This window comes from Choloepus didactylus, chromosome 20 (assembly GCF_015220235.1).
Source record: "Choloepus didactylus isolate mChoDid1 chromosome 20, mChoDid1.pri, whole genome shotgun sequence".
Classification (NCBI taxonomy): domain Eukaryota; kingdom Metazoa; phylum Chordata; class Mammalia; order Pilosa; family Megalonychidae; genus Choloepus; species Choloepus didactylus.
This window is the reverse complement of record NC_051326.1, coordinates 38434677-38454232: the sequence shown is the minus strand read 5'-3', so window position 1 is coordinate 38454232 and position 19556 is coordinate 38434677. Positions and strand designations below refer to the sequence as shown.

Genomic DNA, 19556 nt, shown 5'->3' with positions numbered 1-19556 from the left:
TCAGAATATAGCTCCTTTAAGGGATTTTGTAATCTAGTTTTCCTAGCTTCTTACATACACAATGCAAGTAATTCAGCCTTTCTGAATTACAGACATGTAAACATGCACATTGCCACAGAGAGCTTGTAGCTTCAATTCTGACATTTCAGTCATGGTCCAGACATAAATGCAGAAATACAAAATTCACCAGTCCAGATATCTACTTCCCAGAGACATGAACTTCTTAATTGATTTGAGCTCAAAATAAAAAATAGCCACACAGAAAAAACTAGTATTTTTTCTCTGTCATTAGATTTTCTGTCATCTTTACCAAACAAAGACACGAGTTCTATAAACCATCAGTCCATTTACAGAGATCATCAAATGGTCAGACCATGAAACAAAAAGAAGCTGGTAACAAACCAAGGGAGTACTCAAAAAAGAATCAAAACCGACTTCATACCATGCTACCAACAAACAAATGTCTGGAACACAGGATCAAGAGGTGAACTCAATGTTATATCCCTAGATTGGCAGTCAGGATGGAGCACAAAGAAATCCTGAGAGCCCTGGTTACCTGGATGAGGAGATGGGGATCTGAAGGTGAGTCATGGCACCAAATCCGTGAAAGACAAGCTGCACCACGCAACTAAGGAGTTGATTTTATTAAGACTTTTGTATTAAGAAGGATGTTCATTAATGAAGAATGTCTCAAAGGAAAGGAAGGGTCCCTGAGTTTTATAAAGGCATATGAACAAGGGAGTCATTAGCAAGTCTTAACAGAATCATGATTAAGGATAGAGATGTTCTTGTCTGAGTTATTGAGGAAAGAATGGTGGTGGATCTTACCTCAGAATTTGTGAGAGCAGAGTGGTCTTTCTGTGTTAGCCTTTTCTCAGAACATAAAAGGGTATGGCGATTTCTTAATCAGCACTCTTCTGGGAGCACAGAGCTCAGGTAAAGTTCAATATTGTCATAGAGAATAAACTTTTCATAAAATGGGAATGCAGGTTATTGAATAGGTAAATTCAGGTCTTGATTGTAAAGGACTTTTTGATTTTTCAACACCTAATATGGTTGGTCCTAATAAGTGTTGGACTTTTCCAATAATATTAAAGAGGTTTACTGATTCTCATTAGGTTTGTAAACCATGATATGAAAATCACCTTACAGTATAGATTTCATGGTAGGGGAGGGGTTGGTTACTATGGTGGTTTTCAGCTATGTACCCAAGAAAAACATGTTCTTAAACTTAATCCATTCCTGTGGGTGTGAGCCTATTTTAAGTAGGACCTTTTAATGAGGTTACTTCATTAAGGTGTGGCCCAACTCACTTAGGATGAGGCTTAATCCTATTACTGGCATCCTTTATAAGTGAAATGAAATCCAGCTAGATAGCAAGAAAGCCATAGGAAGCAAGAAGTCGAAAGCCAAAGGGACCCAGAAGAAAAAGGAGAAGACATGACATGTGCATTGCCATGTGACAGAAAACCCAACAACTAAGGATAGTCAGAGCAATTAAAATTATGAGCCAATAAATTCTTGTTTAAGCCAACCCATTGCAAAGTACTTGTTTTAATAACAAAGGAACTAAAGCAGTTGTCATCATGAACGAGATTAAAGTGGCCATACTCTCTCAGCATTTTTGTTAACCATCAGTGAAATGTGACACAGAAGCAAGTTTACAGAGATAAATGTCTAGGTTAAGAAATGGATTATATTTTCACATAATTATATTCTGTGAAGATTATAATTAACAAAACTGCTGGTATCAATATTTACTTTCAACAGAATTATTAATCATGTAGCACACTGGGAGTAATTCAGTGTCTCATTTCTTAGATGAGACACATGAGATAAGGAATGGCCAACTTACCTGTCAAATATAAAATCACTAACAAGTAAACTGCAAAAAGATTCCCTGAAATGCAGTCTTGTTCTGGGTCCACGAGCCATTGGTTCTATTTCTCATACTTCATGTATTTTCTTTGTATAATTGATTGTTACAAGATATTTAGGGTATTTTCCACTAGTGGTAGCATTCTAAGATGATTAAAAATACACTAACTTTCATATATGGAAATTTTATTTCACTCAACAAAGCTTGTTGAATGCAGCTCTGCTTTATGTGCTATAAAGATTAAATGTAATAACTTTACCCTTTGAGTTGTTTTTTTGCAATAGTTGTCATGTTTTGCTAATTAAATAAAATATGCACTTGGATAACATATTTTTTATAAAAATTTTCAAACATAGAGAAAAATAGAAACAATTATACAGTGAACACCCATATAGCCACCACCTTGATAAAGGGCAGTTTTTTTGGTTGGTTGTTGTTTTTTTTAGAAAATTACTATCTTGGCCATCTTACTAATGTAAAATGAGTAAGTGTCAAAGATTTGTTTAACTTGATTAATTGAGGGAACCAGAAGGGTGTTATATTTTGTTCAAAGGAGAATCCAAAAAGAGTTAACAAGTTGACAGACCATTAGGAAAGCTGAAATGACTTTAATGAATAGGTCAAGACTGGCTTCTCTCACAGTTGGGGAGAGAAGTCAGTTGAACCTACACTGGGCAGATCTTGCACTATGGACAAGAATTATTTGCGGTTCTATCAGTTTACCCCAATTTACCTAGGTGAAAATTACTTAAAAAAAAAAACAAGAAAGGCACAAACATTTCTTTTGTCCTATTTAAAAATCTTAACAGTTTTCACCTACAGTCTCTCTCCCTTGTAATCAAAATAATCAAAGAAAGGTTACTCTTGATTACAAAATAAGGCTGGTCATATTATTTGTTGCCTTAGTATTTACAGAGTGGCAGCATAGTGTTTCTAGGCCTTCTTAAGTATGCTCTGTAAAATCTAGAGCCATACTGTATAGAACAGTTATAAAATTAACTTCTCTTTTTCATAAGGAATTTCAGATTGGACTTTTAAAACCCTCTATTATTTGCTATCCCAAGGCTTAGAAACCAACCCAACAAACTCTTTCCACCAGACTTTTTACTTGGAGCACCTATAAATTTGGCTGGATTTCTCTCTTCTTAAGGTCTCCAAAATATCCTTAAGTTCCTAGCCTTTTGAGAAGTAACCTTCCTTAGCAACTATAAGGCTGGGACTTTGTAAACTAGGTTCCAGGCCTGCTTTCCTGGGGGGATATTGTAGGCATTGGCTCCAAAATTAAAGTCAATTTTAGTTCCTTAAAGTGGCTTGTCATACCTGATTAAATGAGCTTGGTTGCATAATCAATTTTTCCAGTTATGTACTGGTAGAAGGAGATCTTATTTTAAAACTATACAAATAACTATATGCCAGGAGAAGTGAGAGACTTAATAAGAGTTTCCAGATTTTGAGGGGGTCATTTGCAATTAGATACCCTTTTAAAATATTTTATTTCAGTTCACAAAAGCAGTGTCTACTATATTTTTATGAATTACCGATAGTTTAAGAAGAAAAAGAAAGGACTTTTATATAGAAAACATTTAAATACCATCAATAATATTCCAAATTAGTAAATAGAATAACATTTTCCTGAACAATTTATTTAGTTCTATGTAATTAATTCTTGTTATGCTGGATATTAAGTTAGTAGTCTCATAAAGCTGTCCACTTGCAGATTAAAAAGAGTTCTGGAAATCCTGACTCTGCCCAGTTATGTGACCTGAAAGTTGTCTAAGCCATACCTTCAGAAGGTTGTACCTAGTACAGTTCTTTGAAGCATCAGTAGTTTGAATTACCTGGTACCTTCCTTTTCCATGGAAATAGTCCCCATTTGTTGAAGACACAAACTCTGGTCTGTAGCTGATTATAAAGCTTTTAGGCAAGCATCAGGGGAAAACAAAACTGTCTGTAGGCTTAAAATGGCATGGGTGGTTTACCACTGATAATTTGCACATGTGAAATGTCTAAGAAGAGTTCATAACAAGGAAGTGCTACTGACAAGGAAATTTGTGTGTTTGTGTGGCAAGCAAAACAAAATAATAAAACCATTACAAAAGAAAAAATAGACAAAATTCTTTAAGGACAATGATTAAGCCCATTTTCAAAGAAATAAGTAAATGTTAACTGATTCATAAAAAACAAAAAGATTTATTTGCAAAAGTGTTTAAAACTTCATGCAGTCTAGGATCTCACAGCTTTATTGAGCAATTCATGAGTCAGGCAGCTTCCTGTTCAGAAAGAAGGGAACTCTATCTAGGGAGTGGAGAGGGGAAACTCATAAAGGGCAAACACAGAGGCTTTGAGGAAATGTTCTGATAGGCTGACATTTAAGTTTCCATTTTACAAAGTGGGGTGGGGGTGGGAGGTGGGAGGTGCAATCTTACAAAGTGAAGAACAGATGTACATTGATTAGCATGGTATGCTTCTCTCTGCTGGACCAAAACTAGTTTTATCACCACTTCTGCACTTCTGTAGGATGTGTTAACTTTTCTCAGAAAACTCCTCCAGGTCAGTTGTTTTTGTCTTCTAGAAAAGCCCTTCTTGGAAAGGGGTCCCTCTGGGCAATGCCCATTGTAGGCAGCAATTTTATTTTACTTAGCAAAAGGATCAATGCAAATTTATAGAGGATAAACATCTTGAGACATGGCATATTAATCCTGAGATACAATAGACAGAGTATACTAAGGATGTACCAGAATATCAAATAAAAAGATTCAATAAGCCTGGACTAGGTGCTGGACATCTATAGCTTAATAAAAATGTGTAGATAAGTCTGATGTGCATCACCAATTAAAAACTACTGGCCTAGAACATGCTAGATTCAAATTATAGAAGTAAGACAGTAACCAACTTAAAATTTTAAATAACTGAAATTACGACTGGTAACACTATATTGTTGTTGTCTAATACCAGCAAAGTACACCAGGACTCTGCTAAATATAAAAAAGCTCAATGGAAATATTAAGTAAGAGTTTTGATCAGTGTTTTCCCTGAAGGTAAAAACATATTATGGATAGCAAAGTCATTAACAGTATCAGGGATTATCCATAAAGCATATAATTTCTGAAATATTTACATTTTGCCTATCTAATTTTAACCTAGGATAGTCTGAGTCACTCTTCTGATTTCACAATTCTTTCCTTAATTTTTACAATAGAGACATATCTAATATAATTATTTGTAGTACCTCCCTTTTTGTAAATGAAAGAAAAATATCTTTGTGATTTTCAGAGGTCTTTGGGAAATCTCAAAGATAATTTTAGGTGTAAAAGATACGCTCAAAGTTTTATCTTTTCTATATTTAGTATCCAATTTAGAGAAAGGAAAAGTCGGAAAAGTTATCAGAGGAGGTTTGGACAATTCAATAAGAGAGAATCATGAGTGCCTGAGAAATAATATTGGATTACCTATTGAGTCAGTGACAATAAAACATTTAAAAATAGACATAGATGGTAACTATGAGGGCCCTCCCTCCTCCATTACTGAAATACACGCAACTGCCTACATGAAGCAACAGGCCGTTCCCCACCTGGAGAGGAACACATTAAAACTTCCCTCCCCTAATCACTGTTAATAACCAAATCTCGGGAGACCTTGTTGTTACCAAATCTGGCAAGAAACTCCACTGTCACAAACGTCTATAAGCCTCCCCCCACCCTCCATTTTAGCACTCCTCTTTCTCTGTGGAATGGTGGAATGCTGACTGCACTCTCCTGACCCGCTGCCACCGGGAAAAATAGTCTCCTGTTTTGTATTGTATTGTATTGTTTTGTCTTCTTTAAATTCAATTTTAATGAGATACATTCATAAACTGTACAGTCATCCATGGTGTACAGTTTGTTCACAGAACCATTAAATATTTGTGTATTCATCACAATTTTTTAACATTTTCATTACCACAAAAAAAGATAAGAATAAAAATTAAAATAAAAAAGAGCACACAAAACATCCCATACCCCCCATCACTCCCTATTATTCATTTACTTTTTGTCCTCATTTTTCTACTCATCTGTCTATAAATTGGATAAAGGGAGTGGGAGCCACAAGGTTTTCACAATCACTCAGTCACACAGTGTGGCAGTTTGAATGTATTATGTCCCCCCAAATGCCATTATCTTTGATGTAATCTTGTGTGGGCAGACCTATCAGTGTTAATTAGATTGTAATTCTTTGAGAGTTTCCATGGAGATGTGCCCCACCCAACTGTGATGACTCTGATCGGATAATTTCCATGGAGGTGTTGCCCCACCCATTTAGGGTGGGTATAAATGAAATCACTGGAGCCATATAAATGAGCTGACAGACAGAAGGAACTCAGTGCAGCTGTGAGTGACATTCTGAAGAGGAGCTACAGCCAAGAGAGACACTGAAGAAAGCACAGGAGCTGCAGATGAGAGAGAGTTTGAAGACGGCTATTGAAAGCAGACTCTTGCTCCGGAGAAGCTAGAAGAGGACAAATACCCCAAGTGCAACTAAGAGTGACATTTTGAGGAGCTGAAGCCTAGAGAGGAGCATCCTGGGAGAAAGCCATTTTGAAACTAGAACTCCGGAGCAGACGCCAGCCACGTGCCTTCCCAGCTAACAGAGGTTTTCCAGAGCCATTGGCCATCTTCCAGTGAAGGTACCTGATTGTTCATGCATTACCTTGGACATTTTATGGCCTTAAGGCTGTAACTGTGTAACCAAATAAACCCCCTTTATAAAAGCCAGTCCGTTTCTGGTGTTTTGCATTCCAGCAGCATTAGCAAACTAGAACACACGGTGTAAGCTATATAGTTATGTAATCGTCTTCAAGAATAAAAGCTACTGGGTTGCAGTTTATCAGTTTCAGACATTTCCTTCAAGCCACACCAATACACTAAGAGCTAAAAATGTTATCTATATAATGCATATGAATAACCTCCAGAAGGCCCTCTTGGCTCCAATTGAAATCTCTCAGCCACTGAAACTTTATTTTGTTTCATTTCTCTTCCCCCTATTGATCCAAGAAGGCTTTCTTGATCCCACGATGCCAGAGCCAAGCTCATCCCTGTGAGTCATGTCCCATGTTGCCGGGGAGATTTACACTCCTGGGAGTCATGTCCCATGTAGTAGGGACTGCAATGAGTTTACCTGACAAGTTGGCTTAGAGAGAGAGAGGCCACATCTGAGCAATGAAAGAGGATCTCTGGGGGTGACTCTTAGGCACAATTTTAAGTAGGCTTAGCCTCTCCTTTGCAGTATTGAACTTCGTAAGGGAAAGCCTCAAGACTGAGGGCTTGGCTTTCTAAATTGGTAGTCTCCAGTGCTTGTGAGAATATAAGTAATTCCCCAGATGGGGAAGTTTAATATTTCCACATTTTCCCCCAGTCCCTCAAGGTGACTTTGCAAATACATTTTTATTATCTGCCCAGATTACCCTGGGATGTATCGGGGCTTCACACTAAAGTGTACTAACCATGCAGATTTCACTCCCTATTCAAAGTTCCATGTAATTATGGTGTTTGAATAAACTGACCTTACAAGTTAAATTATACAGTGTTTTACAAAAAATATAGATTTTACACCTAATAGACATCTCTTTCTTTGGTCTCACACAGAGGTTGAGATTTTAAAACACTGTCACTATCATCCTTTACCGTTTATTTTGATTTACCTTAGTCCAAACAAAGTCTGTTTCATTCATATTGCTACTTGAAGTCTGATCTCTTTTTCACACTCTTTAACATTTGCTGTATGGGGTAATGCTGACACTCCTAGCTGCCAGACTCTGGCTCTGAGTCTCAGGTGTCACACAGTTCCAGGGACTGACCAAGTTATACACAAAGAGCTCAGCATCTCATAATTTAGAAATAGCCATTACAACTCAGGAAAAGATGTAACTGCTGTAAGAGTTTACAATCTAGGAACTTTTGCAATAAGGCTTCCCCTGATAATCGGTGCTCTCAGATTCAATTCTCAGAGTTTGCACATTATATTAGTCCATATTAGTGAGGCATTATAATGTTTGTCTTTTCCTTTCTGGTTTATTTCACTCAGCATACCGCCCCAAGGTCCAGTCACCCAGTTGCATATCTCACAACTTCATTCCTTCTTGTAGCAGCTCAATATTCCATCGTATGTATACACCACAGTTTGCCATTCTGTTCATCAGACAATGTCCCCTTAAGCCACCTCCATCCACTGCGAATTGTGAATACTGGCACCATGATGCCCACTGTGCTAATGTCCATTCATGTTCCTCTGTATCCAATAATGGAGTTAAAGGACCATACGGCAGCCCCATTCTTAGCTTCCTGTGGAACCACCACACTGCCCTACATATGGGCTATACCATTCTACTTCACCACCACCATTGATTAGATACATCCCTTTCTCCACATTTTCTTCAGCACTTGTATCCCTCTGTTTATTTTTAAAAAATTTTATTCACATACCGTATATTCCCTCCTAAGTGAACAATCAAAAAGTTCCTGGTCTAATCACATAGTTATGCATTCACCACCACTATCTATAGGAGGACATTTCCATTTCTTCCACACAGAAAGTGGGAAAGGAGAAAAATGAAAAAAGAAAAGAAAAAGAAAGAAAAAATAACAACTAAAAAGCAACAAAAGAAAAAATAAAATTAAAATAAAATACAATAAAGATCAGACAACAACACTGAGCCAGTTTGAATGTATTATGCCCCCAAACTCCATGTTCTTTGATGCAGTCTTGTGGGGGCAGATGCATTTAGTGTTGATTAGATTGGAATCCTTTGGTTGAGTGTTTCCATGGAGGTGTGACTCAATCAAGTGAAAAGTTTGATTGGATAATTTCCATGGAGGTGTTACCCTGCCTATTCAGAGCAGGTGTTAATTGGATCACTGGAGTACTTTAAAAAGAGCCACACAGGCCCAGACATTTTGAAGAATGCACAGGAACTGAGAGAGGAGCTGCAACTTATAGAGACATTTTGAAGACAGCTGTTGAAAGCAGAGTTTTGCAGATGTTTTGGAGGTACTAGCCCAGAGTTTGCCCTAAGAAGCTCACACTGACATTTTGGAGAACACCATTTTGAAACACAGCCTGGGAACAAGCAGACACCAGCCACATGTCTTCCCAGCTAACAGAGGTTTTTCGGATGCCAATGACCTTTCCCCAGTGAAGGTACCCTTTGTCAATGCCTTACCTTGGATATTTTATGGCCTTAAGACTGTAACTTTGTAACCAAATAAACCCTCTTTATAAAAGCCAATCCATTTCTGGTATTTTGCATAAGGCAGCATTAGCAAACTGGAACAAATACCAACACCAAAAATCCCATACCCCTCCCTTACATCCCCCTCTTATAGACATTTAGTTTTGGTATATTGCCTTTGTTGCAATTAATGGAAGCAAATTACAATGTTACTCTTAACTATAGACTCTAGTTTGCATTGATTGTGTTTTTTCCCCAGTACCATCTCATTTTCAACACCTCACAAAGTAGACATTCATTTGTTCTCCCTCATGTAAAAACATTCTTATATTTGTATATTTAATTACAATCATTGACCACTCTAGGTTTCACTGTTATACTGTCCCAGTATTTATCTTCTATCTTTCCTTCTGGAGTCCTGCATGCCCCTAACCTTCCTCTTTCAACCGTGCTCACAGTCATCTTTGTTCAGTGTACCTACAGTATTGTGTTACCGTCACCTAGTGTTGTGCCATCCATTTCGGGATCTATACAATCAGTCCTCTTGCTGTACTCCTTCAGCATCAAATGCCTGATCTTTACCCTCTTTCTGTCTCCTGTTGTCTTCATTTCTGCACTCTTCTCCAAACCTCTTTCTCCTGTCTTTTCCTATCTGTCTGTAGCACTCCCTTTAGTATTTCTTGTAAAGGAGGTCTCCTGTTCATGAACTCTTTCAGTGTCTGTTTATCTGTAAATATTTTAAACTCTCCCTGATTTTTTTTAATATTTAACAAATTTAATAAGCCAACCAACATTCTGCTTTAATTTGCATTTAATTTATGATGAATTTATTCCTGAGCCATAAGTTTTTGTTTCTTCAGTTTCTTCTGGGATATCTTTTTCTTCTGTGCAACCTTTTCTTCTGGTTTAGGAACAATCTGTTCTTTCTCAGTAAGGATCATCTCAGTGTGGCAGGGGGAACTCATGTATGGGTTAATCCGACCATGAGCTCTGTAACTCCGGCGGTGCATCTTGGGGGCTTTGTTCATCTGGATGTGCTCAATGACCAGAGAATCTACATCTAAACCCTTAAGTTCAGCATTACTTTCTGCGGTTTTAAGCATGTGCAACAAAATTCAGCATTCTTTTTGGGCCATCGACCCTGCATCCAGCCCCACTGTTTGGCCTGGGCACACCTACCAACACCATCGTTGTAACAACGGAATGGCACATACTGCTTCTGTAAAGTGACGTCTTTCAGATACTTGGTGGCTTTTCAAATATGCATACCCTTGATGGCCCGAGCAGTTTCTTGGGTGTTCTTAAAGTGAACACAAAGATTTGAACCTCTTGATTTGCATGATTTTGTGGGGTTTTCAGGGTCAAGTGAGTAGCGAGCCATTTTCAGAGATCACCTCGCACAGTTTACAGGAAGAGGAAGCTCTCCCTTGTTTTTGAAGGACAGTTTAGCCAAATATAGGATTCTTGGTTGGCAATTTTTCTCTTTCAGTATTTTGAATATATCATACCACTGCCTTCTCGCCTCCATGGTTTCTACAGAGAAATCTGCACTTAGTCTTATTGAGCTTCCCTTGTATGTGATGGATTGCTTTTCTCTTGCTGCTTTCAGATTTCTCTCTTTGCCTTTGACTTTTGACAGGCTGAGCAGTAAGTGTCTTGGACTGGATCTATTTGGATCAGTTCTGTTTGGGGTACGCTGTGCTTCTTAGACCTGTAATTTTATTTCTTTCATAAGAGTTGGGAAATTTTCAGTTATTATTTCCTCTATTATTCTTTCTGCCCCTTTTCCCTTCTCTTCTCCTTCTGGGACACCTATCACATGTGTATTCATGTGCTTCATGTTGTCCTTTGGTTCCCTGAGCCCCTGCTCATATTTTTCCGTTGTCTTCCCTATCTGTTCTTTCATGTGTAGGATTTCAGATGTCATTTCTTCTAGTTCAGAAGTCCTTTCTTCTGCCTCTCCAAGTCTGCTGTTACATGTCTCCATTGTGCTTTTCATCTCTTCTATTGTTCCTTTCATGCCCATAAGTTCTACCATTTGTTTTTTCAAGCTTACAAATTCTTCCTTATGGGCACCCGGTATTGTCTTTATATCATTTATCTCTTGTCACATTTCCTTTCAACTGGTTGATTCAATTTAGATGTGTTTGAACATCTTTAATTAGTTGTTTCACTTCTTGAATCTCACTTGAGATGTTAGTTTGTTCCTTTGACTGGGCCATCTTCATGTTTCCTGATGTGGCTCATGACTTTTTCTGTCTAGGCGTCTGATTCTCTTGATTAGTTTATTCTGGATATTGTTTTCTCTCCTTTCCCTTGGGTTTTCTTGTTGGTTTTCTTTGATCTCTTTATTTCTTTGTTTCTCTCACTGGCCAGTTATCAGAATGGCTCTGCATCCCCCACTCGCACCCCAGTTTTCCCCCAAAATCAAGCACCCACCATGGCCTGCCACAGGGATGGGAGGTAGGCACTGGGCACCCCAGCAAGTTCACTGTGTGTGGTAATACAGATCTGTTGGCTTCCAGTGGTGCTCTGTTTCCCTTGCACTTTCTGGACTGTCCAGTAGATGGCACTGTTCGGTAACTTAATCGTCCTCAGAGGCTGCTTTGCCTCCAAGCATGGGGTGCATACAGTTGAGTTGAAACTGTGGGATTCCTATGCCCTTACTTTGCTGGTCACAGTCTGGCTCAATGCAGGGCTACACCTGTGGCAGAGTACTCCCTCAGCTGACCCAGTACTCCAGCCATCCCTATGGCAAGGAAATGGCTACCACTGCTGCTTCCCTCAAGGGTGGGGAGAGGATTTTTAGACCCAGGGCTGGAAATGCAGTCTCTGTCCACATTTCTCAGTCTCTTTGCTATCTTAGCAAAGTATACAGAAAGTAAAGAATAACTTTTCATATCATAAGCAAAGATATTAATTAGTAAGGCAAATAAGTAAAGCCACCAATTGAGCACACTTTGATAAAATGTTAACACACTTTGTAGGTTTGTTTCTGACTTAGGTTTCATAAAGTAACCCATATGTAATTCATTTTGCAAATTTTTCCCTTCAGTATTCCCTTTTATAGCCTGAGACAAACTGACACTGATAATTTCAACTAAAGAGCCTAAATTCTATTTCACAGAGAAAAGTAGGATTTTTTTTAAAGGGTACAATTGTGACTGTCTTACTAATACAAAATGAATGTCAAAAATTTTATTTAACTCATTGATTAATGAGGAAACCAGAAAGGTTAACACCTGTTCAAAGGAGAATCTAAAGAGCGACACATTTATAGACCATTAGGAATCCTGTAATGCCTTCATTAATAGAGCTGGCATTTTCCCCTGTAGGGGAGAGAAGTCAACTGGACTTTCAGTGGACAGAGTTTTATTTCTTTGGACAAGTACTGAAGTATAATGAAAAACTTAGGTGGTCTTGTTCCTCAGTTCCTGTCGAAGGAACCTCTGAATCTTAGCAATTTCCTGTGATAGGAGCTGCTTCTTGTGGGCCCAGGGCCATACCTGAAGTTCATATGCTAATGAATCACAGGGAGGGGCCAACCACACCTTTAGGGTGGGCACTGGCTCCAACAGAAAGACCAAACATGGGATTAGGAAGCTGTAACTTTGAGTCACATCATACCAGCCAATTTCCCTGGCCTTCTGGTGGAGATGGCCTGCAGATTGAGCTCAACCACATGGATGCTGAGTCTACTGATCATGCCTACATAATGAGATCCTCAAAGCCAAGATGGGCTTCTATGATTGAGAAAATGCATCACACATCACTGTGCTGGGAGGGTTACATATTCTAACTCCATGTGGAGAGGATATAGAAGCTTGTGTTTGAGATCTTCCTTAGATCTCACCTTAAGCATCTCTCTCTTTTTTTTTTTTTTTTTTTTTGCTTCTTCTTATTTGTATCGTTTTACTGTAACAAAACTATAATCATAAGTATAGCACTTACATTTTAGTGAGTTGTTGAAATTAAGGGGGTGTTGGGAACCACTGAATTTGGTCAAATATACAGGTGCCCTGGGCCCTGAACTTGTGACTGGTGCCTGCAGGACCATCTTCTAGGGGATTGCCCTGTGGGATCTGGCCGAACTCCAGGTAGTTGAAATCAGAACTGATTTGGATTGAGTTACTCAGCAGTCTTTGCAGTTGCTATGGAGGTTTTTGATAAACTTTATGGTGTTCTTTGTACTAATATCAGTTTTTACCACTTACAGAGTTGTAAAATGCCTCAAAATCTATGAAAGGCACATACCCTACAGAAGCAGACAAACCTGATGGCATGTATGGTAAACAATGCCTAATTTTCCATTGAAGAAACCCAGTAATTTTTGTTCTATTAGTTAAATAAAATGGCCAGCTGCATTGGGGCACTGCCTGGAGAAAACCCCTTTCTGAAAAGAGCTTTTCCAGAAGACAAAAGAAATTGACCCGCAGGTTGCTGATAAGCAACACTTGGTAATAAAACTAGTTTAGGTCCTCTCTGGTAGAGATACTTTATCACAGTAGACAGTGATCATACCAATCAATGTATATCTGCTCCCTACTTTGTAATATCAGCACCTCCATGAAAAATTGAAACTTAATGTCAGCCGATCAGAACATTTCCTCACTTGCTTCCACGTTCACCTATGTGAACTTTACCTTCCATCCTCTCAGTGGAGCTCCCTTCTACTTTCTGAATGGGATCCTGCCCAGTCATGAATTGCTCAATAAAGCTGTGAGATCCTAAATTACATGAGACATTTTCTAATAAAATTTAAAAGTATTTCATAATTTTTCCCTATAGCCTTGATTCCTCAATTACCTTTTTGCTGTGTATATTTTATCAAGTATCTGTCTCTCTAGCTATCAACCATCTCAGTTTTTGTGGGTTTTTTTTTCCTTAATTTCCAAGTAAGTTTTACATATAAATATATGTCATCCTAGGAACTTCCTTGATTAATCAAAACAGTCATCCTGGATATATTTTCTAATTCCAATCTTATCAGATAAACAGGGCATGATATGCTTACTCTTTCTGTAGACTCCTCTTTTCATTTCATTACTATATTTCAGACCAGCATCCTTTTGACATACCAGTCCTAACATGCGCTATCTATTTTGGCACTTGATAACATACTCTAGGGAATACATGTCTTTTTTTAGGTTCTATAACTGGACCAACCAAATGAAATTTTAGTCTTCTAGATTCCTTATCAGACATATGCAAGTCAGAGGGATATAGAAGGACAATAATTTTTTGTTTGAATTATTTTCTTGCCTTCTGTGTATTTTTTCTTTCTATTTAGACTTCTATTTTGGGTTTTGAGTTTCCTTATAAAAACAGTTCTTTCCATCAGCCTAGGATGGGGGGTACAATCAAGTCTCTGGTTCACTTGAAATCATCTAATCCTTCTTTCACCCAGACTCTGATAGAGGTCCTGTTCATGTTTCTCCTTGCTTAACTAATATTAATAGATAAGATAAAAATAGATGGTAGGGCAATTAATGTGAGAATTCCTGACTCAAGGACAACCAAATTATCATCAGGACAATTCTACTCCCAAGAAATTTGTTCTCATTAGATGAATATTTCTACTTGGAAAATGCTTTAATCTTTACAAAATAAAACTCCATATAGATAAAATATGCAATAAATACTGGAATTTCTGACTTTTGTTCAAACCCTGTGTAAGCAAGCCATTCAGTTTTGACCTTTTCTTGTTCTCTGAATTGCCAATCCTGCTTGTTATTTATTTCACATTGATATTAAACATGTTTTTTTTTCTCTCTCTCTCTTTAAAATAAACATTAAAGAGAAGGGTATTTTACTTCTGCCTCCTTGTGCTATGTATTGCCTTAGGGCCTCAGAATCTGGTACTCTGGGTGTGTTCAGTAAGAAAGAAAATTAGAGTCCCAAAGAAATCCAAGTCTACACAGATTATAGCTGTTTAAGCACTTTTTAGTTAGTTTCTAGTTGCAAAAAAACAACATAACTCTGTTACCATAAGTACATTATTAGGATTTTTGGTCATTAGGAGTTTAAAATAGGATTATAAGTGATAACAATATAAGTGTGTCTTCAAGACACAGGCATACATATTTCACGTAGTCTGAAGGCTGCTCTGCTAATTCAGTAAGAACTCTAGTAGTAATTTCTTTGAAAACTTGCCCATTGATTTCTGTTCTAGTGCTGCTATTATTGTAGCTCTACATATTTATATGTCTTTCTGCTTCTGTTTGTTATCCCAACATGCTACATTTCTCACATCCCCAAGGAAAGGTATATGGTTCAATTATTCACCATTGTTCACAATGGTCAAATATTTTTAGCCAAGCTCATAGGTCTTTGGGCAGTATATAGATTGACTGTTCAAGAGTTAAAGCCCACTTACTCCAGTGAGTCATGAAAGAAAATTGATAGCCTATTTCTGCAGAACTTTAGATGAGGCAGATTCGCAGAGTTTGACAGACACTTTTTCAGTATAAGCATTTTGAGAGGTCATCATCATTTTACCATAAATATTTATTGACTACCTAATACGTACTGTAATTAATATCCCCAAAAGTATACATATACACATATCAGGACTTGTTTCCCATTTTCTGTTTATCTGTTTAAAATAAATATTTGGTAAATATTTTTTGAATGCTTGTTGTCTGTCACACACTGTTTTAGATGTTAGAGATCAAGTGGTAAAGCAAATAGAAGTTCCTGCCCTCATGGAGCTTATATTCTATTTGTGAGAGAGGAGCAGAGATAGACAATAAACAAGATAAATAGATACAATATATGGCATGATAAACGCTAAGAAGAAACATTTAAAATGGAATAGTGATAGGATATATTGGTATAGGGCTGCAGTTTTAGATAGATGGCAAGAAACAATCTCCCTAAGAAGATAACTTGAACTGAAGACCTAAAGGATACAGAAAGTGAACCATGTAGATATCTGGGAAAAGAACATTAAAAGCAGAATGGCTCTGGGCTGGGAGTATCTTATCATTTTCAAGGACAATGACTGGAATAGTCTGGGTAAGAGAGAGAATAGTAGGAGATGAAGTCAGAAAGGGAACATGGGCATCTGGCTTTTAACACAGTGGGAGATGTGAATCCACTGGAGTCTTTGAGCAAAGAAGAGACTTGATCTAATTTATGTTTTAATAGGATGATTCTGGCTTCTGAACTGAGCATTGATTGAAGTCTCAAGGCTTTTAGCAAAGAGATGGGGCTTTTACAGTGATTCATGTGAAAGTTGATGGGATGTTAGGAGTGGAGGTGGTAAAAAGTGATGAGAGTGTGTTTACTTGGAAGGTTGAGTTGACAGGAAATGTCAGTGGATTGAATGTGGAGTGTGAGGGAAAAATGAAGACTTGATGATTAAAATGCTTTTGACCTGAGCAACAACAGAGCTTCCATGAACTAATATTAAGCTTTGGAAGGAATAGGTTTGAGGGGAAAGATCAGTAGTTTAGTTTTGGGCATGTTAAATTTAAGAACCTTATAATTAGACCTCCAAATGGAGATGTCAAATAGGTAGAAGAAAATTGGGATCTGGAGGTTAGGGAAGAGTTCTATGCTAGAAATATGGAATTGGGAATTGCCAGTATGTGGATTGTATTTAAAGCCACAGAGTTGCATGAGAGATCACCTCGGGAGTAAGTGTAAGTAAAGAAGAAAAGAGGTCTGAGGACTAAGTTAGAGAGTGACTGAAATAATTGGAATAAATGTGAAACTCGAGACTGTTAAAGCAGAATCTTATCATTGTAGACATCAAGTAGTAGTCAAAAGAGTTTCATTTTCCCTTTCGTTTTTACCCCTTGATCCTAGAGATGGGGTACTTCCCACAGATGAAACCCTATGGGCTTCATTGTTCCTCAGAAGAAAAAGTGGATGCAGTGAAATGGACTTTTCTTGGATTTAATTCAGGGCTGGTCATATCACTGGACCTGCATAGTTTTTCATTCAAGGGTGACATCAAAAAGCAAGATTAGGTTTTTGTTTTGTTTTGTTTTTGTTTTTGTTTTGATGATTAGAAGACTCCCACAAAAAGACCTAGTCTCCAGACTTAACCCAAGAAGTTACACTGTAGTTATTCCCCTCCTGGTATCAGAAATAGATAAGAGCTAATAATAGAATATTTTGGAGGGATAATGAAAAAGACAGGGGTAGCAGCTATCTATTAGATAGCTGTCTATCACTCCTCTGAGTTCTGCCTTTGAATATCTTTTTTATTCATATTTCCTCTTCAATTTCCTTTCTCCACCTCCCCCGCACATACCTTAAATGTACACATGATCTTTCAACAACATCGTTTTTGTCAACCTGAAAGCCCTTGAATGCCTTTTCCTCATTCTCATTTATTTCACAAGACTATTCAAGACATGAATGAGTGTGTAATGGTAAATTTTTGTACTATCCAGTTGGTTGCATTTTAAGTAGCTCATGTGAGTTACAAAACTATTTGAGTAATGTGAATCCATTTTTATTTAAAAAACTAAATATTCTCAAAAAGTTAAAAATAGAATTACCTTATGCTCCACCATTTCCACTTCTAGATATATATCCAAAGGAACTGAAAATAGATACCAAACTAATACATGTACATGCATGTTCATAGCAGCGTTGATTCACACAAAAGCCAAAAGGTGGAAACAGTCCAGATGTTCATCCGTGGATAAATGGATAAACAAATTGTGGAATATACATAAAGTGGAATGATATTCAGCTGTAAAAGGATACATGCTACAATATGGATGAACCTTGAAAGCATGTTAAGTAAAAGAAGCTAGACACAAATGCTCACATATTGTATGACGCCATTTATATGAAATATCTAGAATAGATAAAAATCCAGAGAGACAGAAAGCAGATTGGTGGTTGACAGGGCACAGGAGGAAGGAAAAATGGGGAATAAATGCTTAATGGATATGGGGTTTCCTTTTGGGATGATGAAAATGTTTTGGAACTAAATATAGGTGGTGATTGTACAGGATTGTGAATGTACTAAATGCCACTGAATTGTTCACTTTAAAATGGTTAATTTTATGTTATATGAATTTTATCCACCACCACCCCCCAAAAAAAACCAAATTAAAAAAAAAATCCTGTAGTATACTTTTTCAGGAATGAAGAAAAAAAAAACTATAGTGAAAAATTACTACATAGTCTCTGAAATAAGAAAGGATAGCCAAATAATTTTTCATGGAAATGCACAATAACTATTCATTTATTTCAGTTTTCAGATAAATGACATGAGGTTTATTCCTAATTAAATTCCTAATTAAATATATTTTCTAAAAAAAGAAATTCTCTATATGCACACTACCAGAGAAAGAATACCAAATTGTTAAACAATAGTCATTTCTGGCTGGGGAAATTAACATTTCTAATTATGTATTACTATAGCATTTCAATATTTTTGCAGTCAGCATGCATTTCTTATGTAAGTAAAAAAGTATTTAAAAACCTTTCTTAGAAAAAAATTTACAATTCCAATTAATAGCTGATGTCAGTACAACAAATAAGCAATTTCATTATCTAGGCTTCTAAGTTTAAGGGGTTAAGGTATTTGCTTGACCCATACCACAGAAGCACAAGCATTATTGTATATATGTGTCTAAAATGGGAATATGGTTATTTAGTGGCCTTAGGGAAAATGGTTCTAAACCTGCCAAAATGTCTTTCTTATCCTCTCCTTCCTTTAAAGCCTATGTAAGATATTGACAAATTTAGAGGTCCACTAGATAAAGAGTAGAATGGACTTCTAGAGCGAAACATTTCTTGCTCTTCTACCTCATGTTCCCTATTATTTTGGATAGGTTTTGGGATGGTATCTGAGTTTCTCTTTGGTTATTTTTTTCCAGAAATATAAAGCCTTTTTCTTTGATATATGCTTAAATGTTTATTTTTAAATGATGTAACTTTCCAAAAAGCGTATTAAAGTTGATTTCTGTGGGTAAAAATATTTTTATATATTTGACTGTTTTTTGTTCCTTCTCTTTTGAAATCTCTAGCCAACAAGAACATTAGTCATGACAAGCATGCCATCTGAGTAAGTACTAGTTGTTTTGATAACTTTCTATTCAGTGTAAAATTTTAGCCTTTTTTTCATATATTATAATTCTATACTTAAAGGCAATTTGTAGACCTATACTATGTCACTGTTATTTATATAATTAATATTTGAGTTAGAAGATCATTGAAAATAAAAAGATGGTTAACTGTGAACAATTTAGCACTGAAAACATTTTACAGTATTTAGCTATTCCTTTTGCTCACTGAATTTTCCACCCCCCTCTCAGAAAATGGAATGATACTGGCTGAAACATTGCCCTTAAAGCAATTTGGTAGAAAGCTTTCTGCAACAGTATTAAAGCAGCTGTCTGTATATTTTTGGAAGGGTTAATAGCTTGCTGGCATGCTCTTATCGTCTTCCTTAAACACTTAACACAATGAAGAACATCCAACAAAAATACAGTTCCATATTCT

General features: G+C 37.0%; 1 protein-coding gene and 1 pseudogene across 1 annotated transcript in view; one reads left to right on the top strand and one right to left on the bottom strand.

The window, feature by feature from the left end:
* MCPH1 (microcephalin 1) overlaps window positions 1-19556 on the top strand; it is a 320845-nt gene that overhangs the window by 93093 nt on the left and 208196 nt on the right. The window contains 1 exon segment of the mRNA XM_037812573.1: window positions 19082-19119. Coding sequence (XP_037668501.1) covers window positions 19082-19119 — 38 coding nt within the window.
* LOC119516301 lies at window positions 9874-10464 on the bottom strand (annotated as a pseudogene).